The sequence below is a fragment of the Taudactylus pleione genome, unplaced genomic scaffold, assembly GCF_031769625.1.
Source record: "Taudactylus pleione unplaced genomic scaffold, aTauple2 ptg000212l, whole genome shotgun sequence".
Classification (NCBI taxonomy): Eukaryota; Metazoa; Chordata; class Amphibia; order Anura; family Myobatrachidae; genus Taudactylus; species Taudactylus pleione.
In genome coordinates this window covers 4,585,540-4,604,167 of record NW_028284614.1, presented here as the reverse complement: position 1 = coordinate 4,604,167, position 18,628 = coordinate 4,585,540, and the positions used below count along the sequence as shown (strand labels likewise).

Here is an 18,628-nt window from a genome sequence, read left to right as displayed (position 1 = left end):
CTAGCTAATACTGTTAATATGACTAATGGTGGAATATAAACACCCATGGCGGTACCCTGTGCATGTTTGTTTTGCACATACATTTTTTTATTAAACTTATCATAAAGGTTAATTATTGATTCTTCAAAATACTTTTTGCACTTTAATAATATCACAAATCATAGCTGTAGGTGGATAAATATACATAGCTCCTGTTTGATATACTTACATGTGATATAATCTTCTGCATCTATAGTAGGGCAAGCAGTTATTTAAGCTTTGTTCTACCTTATTATCTATGTTAGCTTATCTGAAGGACTGTTGGGTATTCGGGAACTGTTTCTGGGATACAGACAATAATAACACCTGCTGCAGAGGTGTAGAAAGTTAAATGTCACCTTTAGTGCAAATATCATTTATATATTTCATGTCATTGTTCATTTACTAATATACATATTATACTGCATATGGTTTTATTATTACACATTTGTTTATATCAAGTGTTTTTTTTTTAAATAAATATTTTTGCATATTTAAAAACACTTTATTGCACTCCTTTGGTGATTAATATAATTGTATTATTGTATATTTAATTTATCCACCTGCAACTATAATTTTTTATATGTTCCTTTTACCCAACAGTAAGAGTTGAACTTTATCTGTGGAATCCAGTTACAGAGGTTCGCAGACTCTGCCTTTACTGTCCACGTTTTAAGGATTTCCTTGCTTGAGTCCAGATGGTTAAATCAAATTGACTGAGGTACTAATTAAGACCTGTGCTCAAGTATGGATATCCTTAAAATCTGGACTGTAATGGCAGAGTATGGATAGCCTTAGAACGTGGACTGTAATGGCAGAGTATGGATAGCCTTTAAACATGGACTGTAATGGCAGAGTATGGATAGCCTTAAAATGTGAACTGTAATGGCAGAATATGGATAACCTTAAAACATGGACTGTAATGGCAGAATATGGATAACCTTAAAATGTGGAGTAAAATGGCAGAGTATGGGTAGCCTTAAAATATGGACTGTAATGGCGACAGGGCCGCCACCAGGGGGGGCTGCCAGGACTGGAGTCCCGGGCCCGGCCTCTGGCTGAATGTGGGGGGGGGGGCTGCTGGGGCCCGCCCGCTACTACCACCTCTGCAGAGTCTGCAGCCTGCTGAACTACCCCCTTGTAGAGAGGAAAGGGGGCCTGGCTGCCGCTGCTGCCGCCCACCGACCCGGTCCCCGCGGCCGCCGTTAGTAAATCATAGAGCTGGAGGAGGCAGCCAGGGCCCGCTCGGGCTGCTCCTCCACCAGCTTACAGTGACAGTCTGACAGAGTCAGCGCGTGTGACGTCATGACATCATGGCGCGCCACTGCAGGGTGAGGTCGATGTCGGAGGAGCCGCGGATGAAGAGGAACGCGTCTGCAGTGCTGGCCTGGTGGACCGTGGAGGAAGCAGCCGCCGCATAAGGTAAGTGGGGAAATAGCTGGTCAGCAGGTGAGGGTGAGGCCCCCCTCACCCCTGGGTGACAGTTGGACTCAATGAGGTCATAAAATGCAGGGCCTGGCTGCACAGACTACATTACACAATGGGGGGGGGGGGGGGGGTGAGGTAATAAAATGCAGGGCCTGGCTGCACAGACTACATTACATAATGGGGGGGGGGGGGAGTGAGGTAATAAAAATGCAGGGCCTGGCTGCACAGACTACATTCAATACATTCAGGGGGGGGCCTGCCTATTCTGTCAGTCCCGGGCCCCACAATTTCTGATGGCAGCCCTGAATGGTGGAGTATGGATATCCTTAAAACATGGACTGTAATGGCAGAGTATGGATTGCCTTAAAACATGGACTGTTATGGCAGAGTATGGATAGCTTTAAAACATGGACTGTACTGGTGGATTTGGGAACCTCTGAATTGATAGGCTTAATTATATGCACCTGGTCCCTGTCATCTTTTAATGCTTTTTTTTTCAAAAAAATAATATTAGTTCAAAGTATACATAACAAGTTACTATCGCTACAATAGGAAGGGTAAAAGTTACTGAGCAATCTTTATCACACACAAAGGAAGGCTTTTAGCACGCTGTCCTGTGAGCTACAGTATACGAGCAGTTATGACCATAAGACAATTTCTAAATGAATTGCATATAGCTGTAAATGCTGACAAAATAATTATTATCCTTTCACTTCTCATTTTTGTTGTTTGTTCATAATTACACAGAAATGTGAGAAGCCTGGAAAAGGTCAATGACTATTAGTAGGGTATGCAGTTTAATTTAAGAATAAAGGAACTGCCCTCATATACTAGTATAGTATCACTATAGCAGAAATTTTTTACATTTCAATTTTTTATACCTATCTTCTACCTATATTACAAATTTGCATTATGAATCTTGTTATAGCTTGAGATAGACTGTTTTTTGTGTCCAATTGTCAATTAGTATGTCCAATTTATTATTAGTATTTTATTTATAGATGTGTGTTTTTTATGTTTTTTTTATATGCAATAAATGTCTATTTTTTTTATTTTGAACAGCGCCTCTAACACCTCTACTTTATATTCTTCTCAGTATTTTTTGGGAGATCCAGCATTCCTCAAACTGTGTGGGGGCAGAGGGCCTCATTCAGACCCGCTCGCGAGCGCTGATCGATCGCAAGCGGGTCGATGTTGCCCAAATGCGCATGCGCACGATGGAGGCGCCTCCGTCGTGCGCATGCGCGAGACCCGAATAACGACGGGGAAGCCGTCGTTATGGGTCTTGCACCAAAGGGGGCGTGCTGTCGATGGTGAGTGACAGCACGCCCCCTTTGGTGGGCGTGGCTGCCCAGACGGAGGCGTTCCCATGGGAACACTTGCCGTCTGGGGCTGGCCTAACTGACATCACTAGTGATGTCAGTGGGAGGGTTTTTTTCTCTGATAGAGCCAAAATCACTCCAGGGCTAGCGGTCAACGAGACCCTACCGCAAGGGTCTCGTCGCAAGCCCGATGGTCGCGATGGTCTTGACCATCGCGGCCATCATCATGGACGCTCGCATAAGCTGTGGGTGGTAACCCACAGCTATGCGAGCGTCCAAGAGGCCGCTTCGCAAAAAAAAAAAAAACGCCCTGATTCAGAGCGGGCGCTCGTTCAGAGCGTCCGGCTCTGAATCAGGCCCAGAGGTGAAATTCTAACCTATTAAGATCATTTAACAAGTGCTATATTTACATGTGTATATATATAACTGATAGATATATTTGCCCAGAAGGTCAGCGCCTAAATATTTGTGTGTTTGCTTAAAAATAGACAATATTGTCAACCATATACTAAGAATAACAATAGTGACAGCAAACAGTCCCGACTCACAGTTCCTGGTGATGGACTGACCATAGAATTTTAGTCCAAAATAATGAAAATTAACATAGTTACTTGAGGTCCAGTATTTGCAGAGGTGGTGTTACCAGATGTAGGTGGGACAATGGATCTGTATTGTCCTTAACTAGAAGGTCTCACAGAAGGTACAGGGCTGACGGAGGTAACTTGGAGGCTGAAATTTTCTGGTCCAGAGTAACAATCGATGGAGTCCTTATAAGCATATGGCATGTAGCTTAACGCGTTTCATTGAGTGAATAACACTTAGGGCTCCATTTACTAGCAAAAGAAATGGTAGTTGCTCAGATCAGCTTAATTGCATAACACAGGTGCTTGTAAAGGGCGGGGTTTACTCTGAACACAGAAAAAAAAAAGAGATTTGCCCCCCAGCACACTGCAGCAAAAACAATACTTAAATAGCGATTCAGAGGTATTAGTTACATACATTTGCAAATATATGAATAAGCGCCAGGCCAATCGTCAAGGCTCCTCTATACTGGCGTCCCTAGCATTAAGGGGTTCACGTCCGAGAAGCAAGGCACCCCGAAAAAATTCCAGCCAAGGGCCATCCCCAGGGCATCACACGAAAAAGGGAAAAAGGTGATAGTGAAGTATGAAGAAAAGATGTGTAAGTATAAATCAATAAGTGTTAATGAAATGAGAAAGAATTAAAATAACATGAATAATATACAAACAAATAGAAAAGTGATAAGAGTATTCTATGTGAATTAAGTGGTGATGCCATGAGAAAGGCCCAGTCAGAACCCCCCGGGGGCCCCACTCCCAAACGCTCACCCCAAAATAATTATTGCTACATAATAGTAGCACCCACTCTGGGTCATATAATTACAATTGATGTACTGCATGATAACAGTACATGTAAAAGCTGAGAGCTAACTTACCTTGGAGGTACCCCAAAAAACCTCCACATGGCACTATAAGCATCAGCACCTCCTCCTAATGCTGACTGCCTTCATGCCTCTCCAAACTTGCAAAAGAAATGGTAGTTGCTCAAATCAGCTTAATTGCAAGTTCCACTTGCAGTGATATTTATCTTTATCGTTCACTATGTTATTTTTCAATTTTTATTGAGTATTTATTAAAACACGTGCCTGGTGCGAGGGCTAATGAAGAAAGCTCTTCTCAGTGCTATTTTTCTAATGCAGATAACGCAAACAAAATATATTTTTTTCAAACCAGTTGTCCTGCACATGCTCATCAGAGGATTAGAATCCAGCGCTTGTGCAGTGTCACAGATAGAACGCAGAGGAGCTAGTGTGATGTCGGGGAGTCATTTTGGAGGAAGGATGTGCTGAAGGGTCTCCTCCTCCGACAGCATAGGTAAGTGTAAGCAAGTAGGGGCTTCACTGTGAGTGGGTGGCTGTTGCTCTGGAGGGCTTGAGGCAGAGCGGCTGCGTGCTGTGCGGCCATCCATGGGACCAGCACCCAAGCCGGCAGAAATGTTTTGGGGGTCCCGCTTATGCCTGCACCAGGGGAGGGGGAGTTGTCCGACAGGCGCCGGGTGGCTGTCTTTGCTAACCGGGCAGCATGGAGAAGAAATTTGTGACAGGCAGCCTAGCAGAGAATCAGGCTGCCTGTCATTACAGGGCGGCAGCCGAGCGGAGCTGTGAGTAGCACTTGTGAGCACTGTTTAACTGACGCCAGTGCCTGGGGAAGTCATTTTACATATACGAATGGTAAGTTATCGTTAAATAAATAATCTGACATCATGGATAATGCGCTAGGAAATAGCGCTATTCTAAACTAAGCTAAAACATGCATTACTGAATTTAAGCGCTCTGTACACACGGAGCGATCAGCCAGCGATACGATATCAATGATCGCGGGTCCCTATAGTAACCTGTTCGATAACGAGCATGTTGGCCAGCATGCACGGCTGATGGACGATATCACTATCGTCCATACATGCTTGAGCATCGCTGGTCGGTTTGGTAAGGTCCAAAAAAATGAACGATTTGAATGATAACGATATGAATGATATCATTATCATTTAAATCGTTCATTTATATCGCTCTGTGTGTACGAACCTTCATTTTTTATCACTAACGAGTTTGAACAGCAGAAACTTGTTAGTAAATGGAGCCCCCAGCTTCCTCAGAAGCATATAGTGGGTATGATGAGGACACCAGCTTAAATACCCAGATCTTAATCATGCAAACAATTACAGCTGTGTGATCAATAACTAAGCCATCCAATAAAATAAACATAACTGAATAGTGAGCCAATATTATCTATTTTTTGATAAAGATATAGAAACATATATAATATATAATTCCATAGACAAAAAACCTTACGGTTTGGCATGTCCCATTAGGCTTCTTAGACATGACCTGAAATTTCATGAAACCTATTGAATTTCTGTCACCCAAACTCCAAAATGCAATGAAATTACGGTCATTAAGGCTGACGCCTTAATGGACGTGTTCCTTGCGTAATACAGATATGGTATGCCATGACACCATGTGGTTAACTGCTGATTCAGCACTCTCACAGAGTGAGATTGCTGTCACTCACAAAATGGTGGAGCTGCTAATTAATTGAATTGTGTGCTAATTGGAATACACTGGGGGAACAGGCTGTAGGCATGTGGGGTAGTGGCAGGAGAGGTGGTGCAGGGCAGTGGCAGACCATCGGCATCCCGACTGTCTAATTCTGGCAAGGGTCTAATGACAGGCATCGAAATCCTGACGCCTGTCTTTTACCTATGCCGGGAGCCCGACGCCCAGCATCCTGATTGAAGGTAAGCCATGCGCCGTGTGTGTACAGCCGTGCGGGGGGGAGGGTTAGGTTAGGGGCTCCCAGGGGGCCTTAGGGTTAGGCACCCCAATGGGAGGGTTAGGCTAGGGGAAGGGGGGGTAGAGTTAGGCACCCCTCGGGGGAAGTTAGGGTTAGGCACCCCCAGGAGACTTAGGTTTAGGCTGCTGGGAAGGGGGGTTAGGTTTAGGCACTTAGAGAGGGGTTAGAGTTAGGCACTTGGGGGAAGGTTAGGTTTAGGCACCACTGAAGGAGGGTTAGGGGGGGTTAGGTTAGTTAGTACTTACCTTAGCTGCTGTCAGGATCTTCACTGGTGCCGGTCTTCTGGCATCGGGATTTGAACCACAGGACATGCGTCTGGCGGTAAATCACACCGATTCCCACTGGTAGAGTCACAGATGCACAACCCAGCACCCACCACTCCACGGGCTATCAGTCTGGGCCTGTGTTGCCCTGGAGAGGGGGACCCCTTTATTGGGTGGGTCCCCTGTTCCCCAGGGATCCCTGGCCTGGGCTGACTAGTGATCAGAGGGGCTTTGGCTGGGCGGTCCGGTGAAAGGGCTCCCCTGGCTGTGGATTCACCCCTCTGCTAGAAAGAGTCCGATGCTGGTTCTGGTAAATACAGGGGGACCCTACGCATTTTTTCCCCCTGTATTGCCAGAACCAGGGCCGGCTCAGAGCCCAGTGCTGGTTGCGCTGAATACGGGGGACCTCATTTGTCCCCTGTATTTAGTACAACCAGTACTGGGTCTCCAAAGCCCAGTGCTGGTTGTTTTCTGGGGGCGGGCCACACCATTTTTTTTTTTTAAACACAGAAGCAGGTATCACGGATCTTCCAGATCCGAGCCTGCATATGTGTGCTGCTACCTCCCCCAGATCATATTGCCGCACCACGCCATCTGCACTGCAACTTGCATCGCTGCCGCTAAGGCCCACTACTGTCCCCGGGTTCTGGCCGCAGCTAACGCCCACTACCCCCCCGCACCTTTCCCCCGGGTCCTGCTGCAGCTAATGGCCGCTTCTTTCCCCCCGAGCCCACCACCGCTAAAGCCCGCAAATGACGGCCATTTTTGTGCACCCAACTGAAGCCACAGTGAGTACACCTGCTGGAGGCTCCTATTGAGCTTGCGCAACAAGTTGAAATTTCCTATCTATTCAAAAACTAACTTTCAAATTTACCTGAACCCCAAAAGCACATACCCTGGCACAATAGCTACCTAATAAAACAAACCCCAAGTCTAAATTCGCCCCCTACCCTGAATTATGCCTTCCCAAAAATCCCCCATAGAGAACAGCAGAAAAGTGGTCCTAATTGAGAATGTCAGAAAAAAGCGATAGTTGGAAATTTAGATTACTCCCAAATCCTAATTTTTTATGTTTTTGCCCTGAAATTTGGCATGCAGCACCCAGCAACAGCTCTACCCGCCCTTGCCAAATTTCAGTACCTCTAACAGCTTTTGAGGTGTTCCCCCTTAAACACCATGCCCCCCCCCCCCTCCCGAATTCTCTTTGGGAGAATTGCAGGTTTTTAGATGCAGCCTTAATATAAGGACACGACTGTGCCCTTATAATATAATAAATACCTTTGTAAATTGAGCAACACATGTAAAGGGAAGCAAAATGCTGGTCTAGTCCCATGATGTAAACAACACAAAGTGATCGGCTCACTTCCGATAACATAATATGTGATACTAGTGTATGGGGACAGCGGACATTCCACAACAGGAAGGTAAGTAGGAGATATCTGTGATACTAGTGTATGGGGACAGTGGGCCATTCCACAAGAGGAAGGTAAGTAGGAGATATCTGAGATACTAGTGTATGGGGACAGCGGACATTCCGCAACAGGAAGGTAAGTAGGAGATATCTGTGATACTAGTGTGTGGGGGCAGCGGGCCATTCCGGGAGAGGAAGGTAAGCAGGATATATCTGTGATACTAGTGTATGGGGACAGTGTCATTCCGCAAGGCGAAGGTAAGTAGGACATATCTGTGATACTAGTGTATGGGGACAGTGGGCCATTCCGCCAGAGGAAGGTAAGTAGGAGATATCTGTGATATCTCTCCTGCTTTACCTTCATGATGAATGGCCCTTCATTTTTACAATTGCAGGTGAAAATTTGCATTTTCACCGGCTTTGTGAAAATTAAGTGATGATCAATAGGTGTAACTATAAATTTACCAGCAGCTACAGGGTGTTATGATGGAGGGAACTCATCTACTGAACTCCTGTTATTCTTGATCTTGCTGCCCTGTACGGTATCAGCACTCAGCTGGGAGCCAAACTAATGCGTGATAGCCACATGGGATTACTTCTGTTACGATGGGAAGGTATGACTGTTGTTCCCTTACCCTCTGACCAGAAACAGTGGAAGCAGTGGTGGAAGTAGAGGAGGAGGACAAACATGTAATTGATGGGAGAGGACCTAAAAGGCTTTGGGTCCACCTCAAAATATTGCTATGGCCCCATGAAGTTGTATATTTGCTATACTTACCTATTTTTTAATGGGGACCTGAAGGAAACCAAGGGCAGTGAGATCCAGGTGGGTCATGTGGGAGTGGTCAGGAGGGATGAGTCATCACAACCCCATTCACTTCACTGGAAAAGTGGACGGAACCTGGTCAGTTTTTCTACACTCCCAGGAGTTTGGGAGAGCTCTACCAAATGTGGCAATCTCTCAGACATTCTGGGAGAGAAAGCAAGTATGAGATATGCCCTGTAAAGGATATAGATATTAGGACACATATTAAGTTATATTCCTTATTGATTTTCTGTTAAAACTTTGGCCCACACAGATCAATAGAATGGTAGGTTAACTGTATATAGAGGCATTGGTTCCTGTGAGGTCATGTAATCTCCATGCCCTTTGTTCTGTTCTTGGTGGTATTATAATATCATCCACACAGCTAAATAGTAAGTTTCAATCACTCAGGGCTCGCGGACGAATCTATGCCAGTTCGTTAGAAATGTATATATCTGAGGACGTCCTGGGACCAGGAAACCCCATTTATTTGTACATTCAATTATGCTGTCAGGAGGAAGATGCCCTTAGCTAACATGTAAGGACGTTGGTCAACAAACCCTTTCTTGTATGTATGCATATAAATGCAGTCATGTCTCCTAAAACTGTGGATGGTAAAAGCAACCAGACAGCAGAGACTTGGGTGACCTCATTATAAGAGTGTGATAATTATCTGATAAAAGGGTCAAGCACCCTTTGATCTGGGTTCAGACTTTAGGGATCAATGTGATTGAGAGCCTCTACCATCCCTTCCGCTGTGCCCCCAGCACGGACTAGCTGCATGTAATACTGTAAAATTTGTTCCTTTTTATTTGAAATTGCAACACATGTATGTAACTTGAAACCCAATTTTTTTTGCACCATTTTTGTAATTAAGCATTGAACTTCTTTTTGTAAATAAAGTATTCTTTATTAGTCTAATTCATATATGCTCCAGAACCCAATTTTGGAGGAAAATATTAGATCGCAAGGTTACGCTATACATGGTTATTTCTTGCTAGAAGCAGGGGGTAGTCTAGCTAACTGCATGGTCTTTTGTGTTGCCAACCTTGTGCAATTGGGGGAATCAGTATGATTTACCGCCGGCCACATGGCCGGTGGTTCAAATCCCGACAGCGGAAGCCTGGCTGGGGTGAAGATCCGAAGCTACTAAAAGTAAGTATTAACTAACCTTTTTATACCCTCTAACCCTAACCCTCCTTTGGGGTGCCTAACCCTAACCCCCCCCAAGTGCCTGACACTAACCCCCCCTCTAAGTGCCTAAACCTAACCCCCCCTTCCCCGCACCCTAACCCTAAGTCTCCCAGGGGGGTGCATAGCCCTAACCTCCTCCCGGGGGTGCCTAACCCCCCCTTCCACTAGCCTAACCCTAAGTCTCCCCCCAGGAGCCCCTAACCTAATCCTCCCCCCGGCGGCTGTCCGCGCCCGGCGCCCGGCTTACCTTCGGTTGGTAAGCCGGGTGTCGGGCTCCTGGCATAGGTCTAATGACAGGCGTCGGGACTTCGACACCTGTCATTTGTACCTTGCCAGGATTTGACAGTCAGGAAGCCGTTGGTCGGCATTGCGACAGTCGGCTTCCTGACTGCATCCCGCAATTGTGATAGTGTGATGCTATAACTATTAATGATTGCTAGATGTAGAGGTAGACCAGCTAACTGCATGGTAGTCGGTGTCACCGAGCCTATGCAATTGTTATTGGCAACCATCGGCCCCTTTCAGTAATCACCATCGGTGGTAGCAGTAAAAGAAGTGAGGTTCAGTCTAGGTATTGAAATACAGCGCCCTGGCCATAGTCAGAATGCAGACTGTCAGGTGTACTTATTGAGGTACCTGACATAATTAATAATTGGTTAGGCCTTTGGGAGAGTAGACAAACTGACCAGATCCCGTCCACTTTTCCTGTGGGTGTGTAGAGCGTGAGTTGGCAATGGTAGTGGATGGATCACAAATGAAGTGGACAATGTCTAGATAGACACAATGGGCCAAATGTAATAGGGTGAGAGTTTAGAAAATGTGAGAGTTTAGCAGTAATCTCTCACACTTTTTAAACTTGGCCAATGTAATAGATTACGAGAACGTGCAAACTCGCATGTTTTTCAGACTCAAAACACTCTCACGATTTAAACTCTCATTCAGATATTTTCCCATTATAAAGATAAAACTCTCACATTTTCTAAACTCTCACCCTATTACATTTGATCCTAGATGTTAGAAATAGGTCAATAGGTCAATAGGGACGAAAGGTAGACATACTAAAGGTCGACATGGAAGGTCGACGGGTACAAATGGGCGACAGGGTAAAAAGGCCGACACAAAAATGGTCACCACATGTTTTTTTTTCTATCCCTACTCTTCACAATATCACAATAACCCTCCCCTTGGTGCCTAACCGTAACCGTCGGACTAAATGCTTGACCCTAGCCGTCCCTTGTAGTGCCTAACCCCAACCCTACAGTAAGTACCTAACCCTCCCTCCTGCTGCCTAAACCTAACCTTTGGGGTAAGTGCCTAACCCTAACCATGGTGGTAAGTGCCTAACCCTAACCCTCCGATAAGTGCCTAACCCTAACTCTAACCATGGGGGTAAGTGCCTGACCCTAACCCTCCGGTAAGTGCCTAACCCTAACTCTAACCATGGGAGTAAGTACCTAACCCTAAACCTCCAGTAAGTGCCTAACCCTAACCCTCCGGTACGTGCCTAACCCTAACTCTAACCATGGGGGTAAGTGCCTAACCCTATCCCTCCAGTAAGTGCCTAACCCTAACCCTCCAGTAGGTGCCTAACCCTAACTCTAACCCTAAAAAATTAAAACAAAAAGTATGTCTACCATTTTTGTGTCGACCTTTTGACCATGTCAACCATTTGTACCTGTCAACCTTCTTCCATGTCGACCTTTAGTGAGTCAACATTCTGTTCATGTCGATCTTTTGTCCCTGTCGACCTATTGCCTGTCTAACATCTGGTGTCTATCTAAACACTGTTGACCTTTTAACTATCCATAGTCCGGACCCCAAAGAAATGATGGGCTTTCACTTTTTAATAAGAACATATAAGGAAGATTGACTCATTTTGAAAAAAGAAATATACATATTTTATTGATTCTTATAGCCAATACACATGCATAATACTTATACAGAAGATATATAGCTGTATAAGCATAAACATAGGAATAAAAGACAAATTTAAGTGGGTAACTGGATTTTTATTTATGATCTTCCTATTATATTCTCATTAGTATGTTTGATGCAAGAATTCAACAATCGTTTCACCTTTTCCAGTTAATGAGATTGAAGGGAACAACCTGTAACAAGAACAAGACAAATAAATTAACTTGTCATTTACATACATACACATACACATACACAATGGCCTATCAATAATGGTTGCAGGGTATGCCGGGGCACATGGGTCCCTGGGCCAGAATAGACCCCACTGTGTGCCAGATGCTTTGAGATCTTCTGAAAATGTCAACCAAAAAAATGGCTGCCGGCAGAAGGAATAGTGGGGCCCGCTGCACACGTGTGTCACTAGGCAATAATACGCCTCCGCACATGCATACTGTACACATTACATATAATGTATATACAGAGCTTCCTCATATCTGTATAAAAGAGGCACTGCACAGGCCACTATGATCTGTGCAGGCTTCTTAGGCTTAAAAGCAATAAAATAGTTAAAATGTAAAACAAATGGTGTGTTCCTAAATCCATAACCAGCCCTGGACCTTTCAGCCTGTTCTGGTACAGGAAAACTGGGGGACAAAATGGCATGGGGTTCCCCCTATTTTCCTGGGCTGAACCAGCTGGGGAGCTTACACTATATCAGGGGGACACAGAGCGTGCAGTCACCCTGCCATAATGTAAACCAACCCAGACTGATCAGTCTAGGGCTGGAAATCCTTGGAAAGGAGGGAGCCCAATAATAAATTGAGGGTCCCCCCCTTTCAAGGATCAACCATCCCCCCCTGGTAGCAGTGGGTGCAGGGTTAATGTGTCAAAGATAGAACTAATATTTTTCTTCACAGTGGGACCACCGGTCCCAGCAAACCTGCCCCGCATGTGGGCACTTTGAGAACCAAGTTATTTTATCCCCACCCCTTCCTGATGGTTCTGCGATTAATGGCAGTTTGACGTGACGGGGGTGAGGCCTAATGATGTGAGAGCCCAGCCCCCAAAGTAGCCAGCTGCATCTCCTCACCGGGCTTCTGTCAGTAAGTAAAAATAAAATATGGGCAAAGTATGGTTAAATCATTCAGTGTGTGTCCTGTGTTTATATTTTCTTTACAGTGGGGGTACAGGTGCCAGCAGCCACTTAATGTCTGGGCCTGTTGGCACATGTGGCTGCTTGCCAGGGCAGGCTTGCTGGGAACTGTAGTCCCACAGTAATGAACAATATTATTTATATCTTTGACACTTTACTGCCACCAGGTGTGCAGAGAATAGCTGGTGGATCCTCAAGAGGGGGGACCCCATTTTATTTCTGTGGTCCCCACATTCCTAGGATTGCCAGCCCAGTGCTGACCAGTTTGGGGCTGGTTTACATTATGTCTCCCTGCTATGGTGTAAGCCCTGAGCTGGTTCAGCCCAGTGCTGGTTATAAGACAAGGCAGAAAGGTTGCAGGGTTGGCCATGGAATTTACAATGTTAACTATTACATTTATTTTAAGCCTAAGAAGCGTGCACAGGTTATAGTGATCTGTACAGTGCTTCTTTTTTTTATGTGTTTTCCGCCGTGTTTAAACTTCAGGTGCAAAATCCGACTTACATCGACGTCAGGTTTCAATTGAATTTGAAACCCGACAGATAATAAATAAGCTGATTTTGCAGTCTGAAATGCTGTCAGTTGGGTTTAATTTAAATCAATTTAAAACAGATCTAAAAATGACTTTTAGTAAATGTACCCTTAGACTAGTGAAACAGAACAATATATACTGTATATACATTTTTGGCTTTGGGTCACAGTTGTACTTTCACTCTCATATGATGGCAATGACTGGGGGAACCATTAAGGTAATATGTGGCCACAAACCACCAGTGTCCTAATTCAGCTTTGGAAATAATATGCAAAGACGTGTGGTGGTAAATTAGGCATACTTACATTTGTATATGAGTAGGAACAAAGCAGGAAGCAAGAAGACCATGATCCCTCTAATCATGTTTCCGACTGAACTTGCATCCGCTGCCTCTGTTCCATTCTATACATCCATGATAAAAAGACAAAAACAATTAAAAAGATTATCAGCGAAAAACATGCTGTTTTAAACTAGCTGCAATGCCTGGTGCCGCCTGGGTTTTATTTATTTATTTTTTCCCCTTCCCCCCTTCTGTGATCTCTTTACCAACCACTCTCTTTCTCTACCCCCTCCCCAACACTTTCTCACCACCTCTCCTTCTCCCTCCCCCTTGTATCTCTCTATCATCAATCCCTCACTCTCTCCTACGCATCTCTTACAACGGTGGCAGGGGTCAGATTTCAACCCGACTGGCATTACATTCCAACGTGATGACATCATTTTTCATCAGCAGTCGATTTATTATATAGATATAGGAAAACTTAAAACGTAATTGTTAACGTGGATTTGTCATGCAACAGATAATCTCTCTTGCTTGTTTAAATAGTCATATAAGAATTATTCTTTTGCCAAAATAAATGCATCACTGAAAGTTTACCTATTAATATGCCAAAGCAAATATTACATAACATACAGTCAATGGTTGCTTCTTTTATGTGGTTACAAAAAGACCAAGAATAAAGGCTCTTGTGACCAGGAACATGGTAAGAAATGGCAAGCCCAGGTATGAGGGGGTGTGGTTTTGTGTATGGGGGTGGTATCATGCCATGTTGGGAGTTCTGGATCCTCTCTGTAGATGTTGTGCTGCTGAAAGGGGCCATTACTGAGGCATGGCTTCACCTCTATAGCAGGCTGAGAGTTTCTGCTGTACAAGAATGGGAGAGGGCGAGAGATAAGAAAAAGGAGAGGGAACATGCTGAGAGGACCTGGAGGGCCCAGGAAGGGAAGGACCTAGCCCTGAGCCAAGAACACCTAAGCGCCACCAATTTATTTAGAGCCTGGGGGAGGAGCCTTGTGAACTGAGGCCCTGATTCAGAGCTGGATGCTCTGACAGAGCGCTCGCTCTGAATCAGGGCCGGTCTTTTTTTTTTTTAGAACGGCCTACTGGCCGCTCGCATAGCTGTGGGTGACCACCCACAGCTATAGCGAGCGGCCAGGAAGATGGTCAAGACCATCGCGACCTTTGGGCTTGCGGCGAGACCCTTGTGGTAGGGTCTCATGGCCGCAAGCCCCAGAGAGATTTCGGCTCTAACAGAGCCGATATCTCTCCCACTGACATCACTCGTGATGTCAGTGGGGCCGCCCCCAAACGGAGGCGTTCACATGGAAACGCCTCAGTTTGGGCAGCCACTCCCCCAGCCCGCCCACCAGAGGGCGTGCTGTCACTCAACATCGACAGCACGCCCCCTTTGTAGCGAGACCCGGAGCGACGGTTTGCCCGTCGCTATCTGGGTCTCGTGCATGCGCATGACAGCGCTGGCACTGGGCCACCATCGACCCGCTTGCGAGCGCATAGCTGGCTGTTGTCCATAGGGGCTAGCTGGCTGTTGTCCACAGGGGCTGGCTGGGCTGTGCTGTTGTCCATAAGGGCTGTATTGTTGTCTATACTCTATAGGAGCTGTGCTGCAGACAGAAGAGGGGGGCTTCAGTGGCTCCTGTGTCACTGCAGTCCATAAAGGGGTACTGCTGTGTTATCCAGGGGGTGCTCTGTCCATCAGGGGTGCTCTTCACCCCCAGTGTGAAAATTATTTTTTTCTCTGTGTGTGTGCACGTTAGCCACAATTATCAGCAACATAGCTGCAAAGGGGTGCAACCTGTGTCATTTATCAAGGGGCTTCTGCCTCGTTCTGGGGTGCTCTCCCCCCACTGTAAAATTAAAAAAGAATAAAAGTGTATGTGTGTGTGTGCATTAGCCACACTTATCAGCAATGTAGCTGCACAGGGGTGCTGCCTGTGTCATTTATCAAGGGGCTGCTGCCTCGTTCTGGGGTGCTCTCCCCCCAAGTGTAAAAAAAATTATTAATAAAAGTGTTTTTTTTCTGTGTGTGCATTAGCCACACTTATCAGCAACATAGATGCACAGGGGTGCTGCCTGTGTTATTTATCAAGAGGCTGCTGGCTCATTCAGGGGTGCTCTCCCCCCAGTGTAAAAAAAAAAGACATTAATAAAAGTGTTTTTTTTCTCTGCGTGTGTGCGCGCGTTAGCTGCACTTATCAACAATGTAGCTGAGCAGGGGTGCTGCCTGTGTTGTTTATCAAGGGGCTGCTGCCTCATTCAGGGGCGCTCTCCCCCCCAGTGTAAAAAAAATAAATAATAAAAGTGTTTTTTTTCTGTGTGTGCATTAGCCACACTTATCAGCAAAGTAGCTGCGCAGGGGTGCTGCCTGTGTCGTTAATCAAGGGGATGCTGCCTCGTTCTGGGGTGCTCTTCCCCTCAGCCCAGTGTAAAAAAAAATTAATAAAGTAATAAAAGTGTTGTTTTTCTGTGTGTGTGTGTGTTAGCCACACTTATCAGCAACATAGATGCACAGGGGAGCTGCCTGTGTTATTTATCAAGAGGCTGCTGCCTCGTTCAGGGGTGCTCTCCCCCCAGTGTAAAAAAAAAAGACATTAATAAAAGTGTATAAAAGGTTCCTTGCGCTCGCCGCCATTTTCATTCCGGCTGTGGTTAGTGAAGAGGAAGCAAGGGTGGGGCTGTGCTCTTGTTGTCCATAGTGGCTGTGCTGTGCTGTTGCTGTGCATAGCGGCTGGCTGCTGTTGTCACTTGTCATAGGGGTTGGCTGCTTAATGTCTATAGGGACCGGCTGTTGTCCATAGGTGGTGGCTGACTGTTGTCCATAGGGGCTGACTGTTGTCCATAGGGCTAGCTGGTTGTTGTTCATAGGGGCTGGCTGGGCTGTGCTATGCTGTTGTTCATAGGGGCTGGCTGCTGTTGTCCATAGGGGCTGGCTGCTGTTGTCCATAGGGGCTGTCTGGGCTGTGCTGTGCTGTGCTGTTGTCCATAAGGGCTGTGTTGTTGTCTATACTCTATAGGAGCTGTGCTGCAGACAGAAGAGGGGTCTTCAGTGGCTCCTGTGTCACTGCAGTCCATGAAGCGTGCTGCTTTGTTGTCCAGGGGGTGCTCTGTCCATCAGGGGTGCTCTTCACCTCCAGTGTGAAAAAAATAAAAATAAAGTGTTTTTTTTCTGTGTGTGTGTGCGCGTTAGCCACACTTATCAGCAACATAGCTGCAGAGGGGTGCAACCTGTGTCATTTATCAAGGGGCTGCTGCCTCGTTCAGGGGTGCTCTCCCCCCAGTGTAAAAAAAAAGACATTAATAAAAGTGTTTTTTTTTCTGTGTGTGTGTGGGTGCGTTAGCCACACTTATCAGCATCGTAGCTGAGCAGGGGTGCTGCCTGTATCATTTATCAAGGGGCTGCGGCCTCGTTCAGGGTGCTCTCCCCCCAGTGTAAAAAAAAATAATAAAAGTGTTTTTTTTCTGTGTGTGCATTAGCCACACTTATCAGCAACGTAGCTGCGCAGGGGTGCTGCCTGTGTCGTTAATCAGGGGGATGCTGCTTCGTTCAAGGGTGCTCTTCCCCTCAGCCCAGTGTAAAAAGAATGAATGAATATATTAATAAAAGTTTTGTGTGTGTGTGTGTGTGCGTTAGCCACACTTATCAGCAACGTAGCTGCGCAGGGGTGCTGTCTGTGTCGTTAATTAAGGGGATGCTGTCTCGTTCAAGGGTGCTCTTCCCCTCAGCCCAGTGTAAAAAAAAAAAAAAAGAAATTAATGAAAGTGTTTTTTTTCTGAGTGTGTGTGTTAGCCACACTTGTCAGCAATGTGGCTGCGCAGGGGTGCTGCCTGTGTTATTTATCAAGAGGCTGCTGCCTCGTTCAGGGGTGCTCTCCCTCCCAAATGCCAAAAAAAATTATATTAAGTGTTTTTTTTTCTGTGTGTGTGCGCGCATTAGCTGCACTTATCAGCAATGTGGCTGTGCAGGGGTGCTGCCTGTGTCGTTTATCAAGGGGCTGCTGTGTCCATCCAGGGGTTGCTGTGTCCATTCAGGGGCAGTGGCTGCTGTATCCATCCAGGGGCTGCTGTGTCCATCCAGGGATTGTTGTGTTCATCTAGGGCAGGGGCTGCTGTGTCCATCCAGGGGCAGGGGCTGCAGGAGTGTATTCGTAAAAAATATTGTCATACTGTAAGTGCAAACCGCAGTGTATTTGTAAAAAATATTGTCACACTGTAAGTGGAAAAGGCTGTGTATTCGTAAAAAAAATTGTCATACTGTAAGTGGTAGCGCAGGGTGTTATTCTTTTCTTATTCATAAAAAAATCTTGTGACACTAAGTGGAAACTTCACAATTTTACAATTTAATAACACACAGTTAGCAATAAAAAAATGCAAATTTTCACTTGCTTCCTCAATCATGAATACATGATTAGTCTACTCTATACGCCGACTACAAGACCACTACAAAGTGCTAAATAAGGTGCATTATATATTAAACATAATGACATCAAAAACGCCTCAGCTGAGATTCACATAAACATTTTCAAAAGGTGAAAATAGACTATATGGTTTTAATATAGAATAAAGCTGCTAAAATTGCGACCATCGGGGCTTGCGACGAGACCCTAAGATTGGGTCTCAGCAACCGCAAGCCCCAGGGAGCTTCCTGATCTGATCGAGCAGGAAGCTCCCCACTGACATCACTGATGATTTCAGTGCGGTCGCCCACAAAACGGAAGGCGTTCCTTCCTTGTGAAACCACCCCCCCGCCCCGCCTACAAAACGGGGCGAGCTGTCGATCAACATCGGCAGCCGCCTCTTTTGTAGAGCGCTCCGGAACGACAGAGTTTCTCTCTCTCTCTGGGGCTTGCTCACGCACTGGGCTAACCATCGACCCGGTTGCGAGCGCATCGGCGCTTGTGACCTGGTCTGAATGAGACCCT

The 18,628-nt window shown here is 45.8% G+C and overlaps 1 protein-coding gene across 1 annotated transcript in view; it reads right to left on the bottom strand.

Moving 5' to 3' along the window:
- Positions 1–13,886, bottom strand: part of LOC148517702 (uncharacterized) — a 51,767-nt gene extending 37,881 nt beyond the window's left edge. The window contains exons 1-2 of the mRNA XM_088478367.1: positions 13,717–13,886; positions 11,889–11,920 (exon numbers count right to left, since the gene is read on the bottom strand). Coding sequence (XP_088334493.1) covers positions 11,889–11,920; positions 13,717–13,718 — 34 coding nt within the window. The 5' untranslated portion in view covers positions 13,719–13,886. The remainder of the gene's footprint in view (positions 1–11,888; positions 11,921–13,716) is intronic.
- Between the last annotated feature and the right edge of the window lie 4,742 nt (positions 13,887–18,628).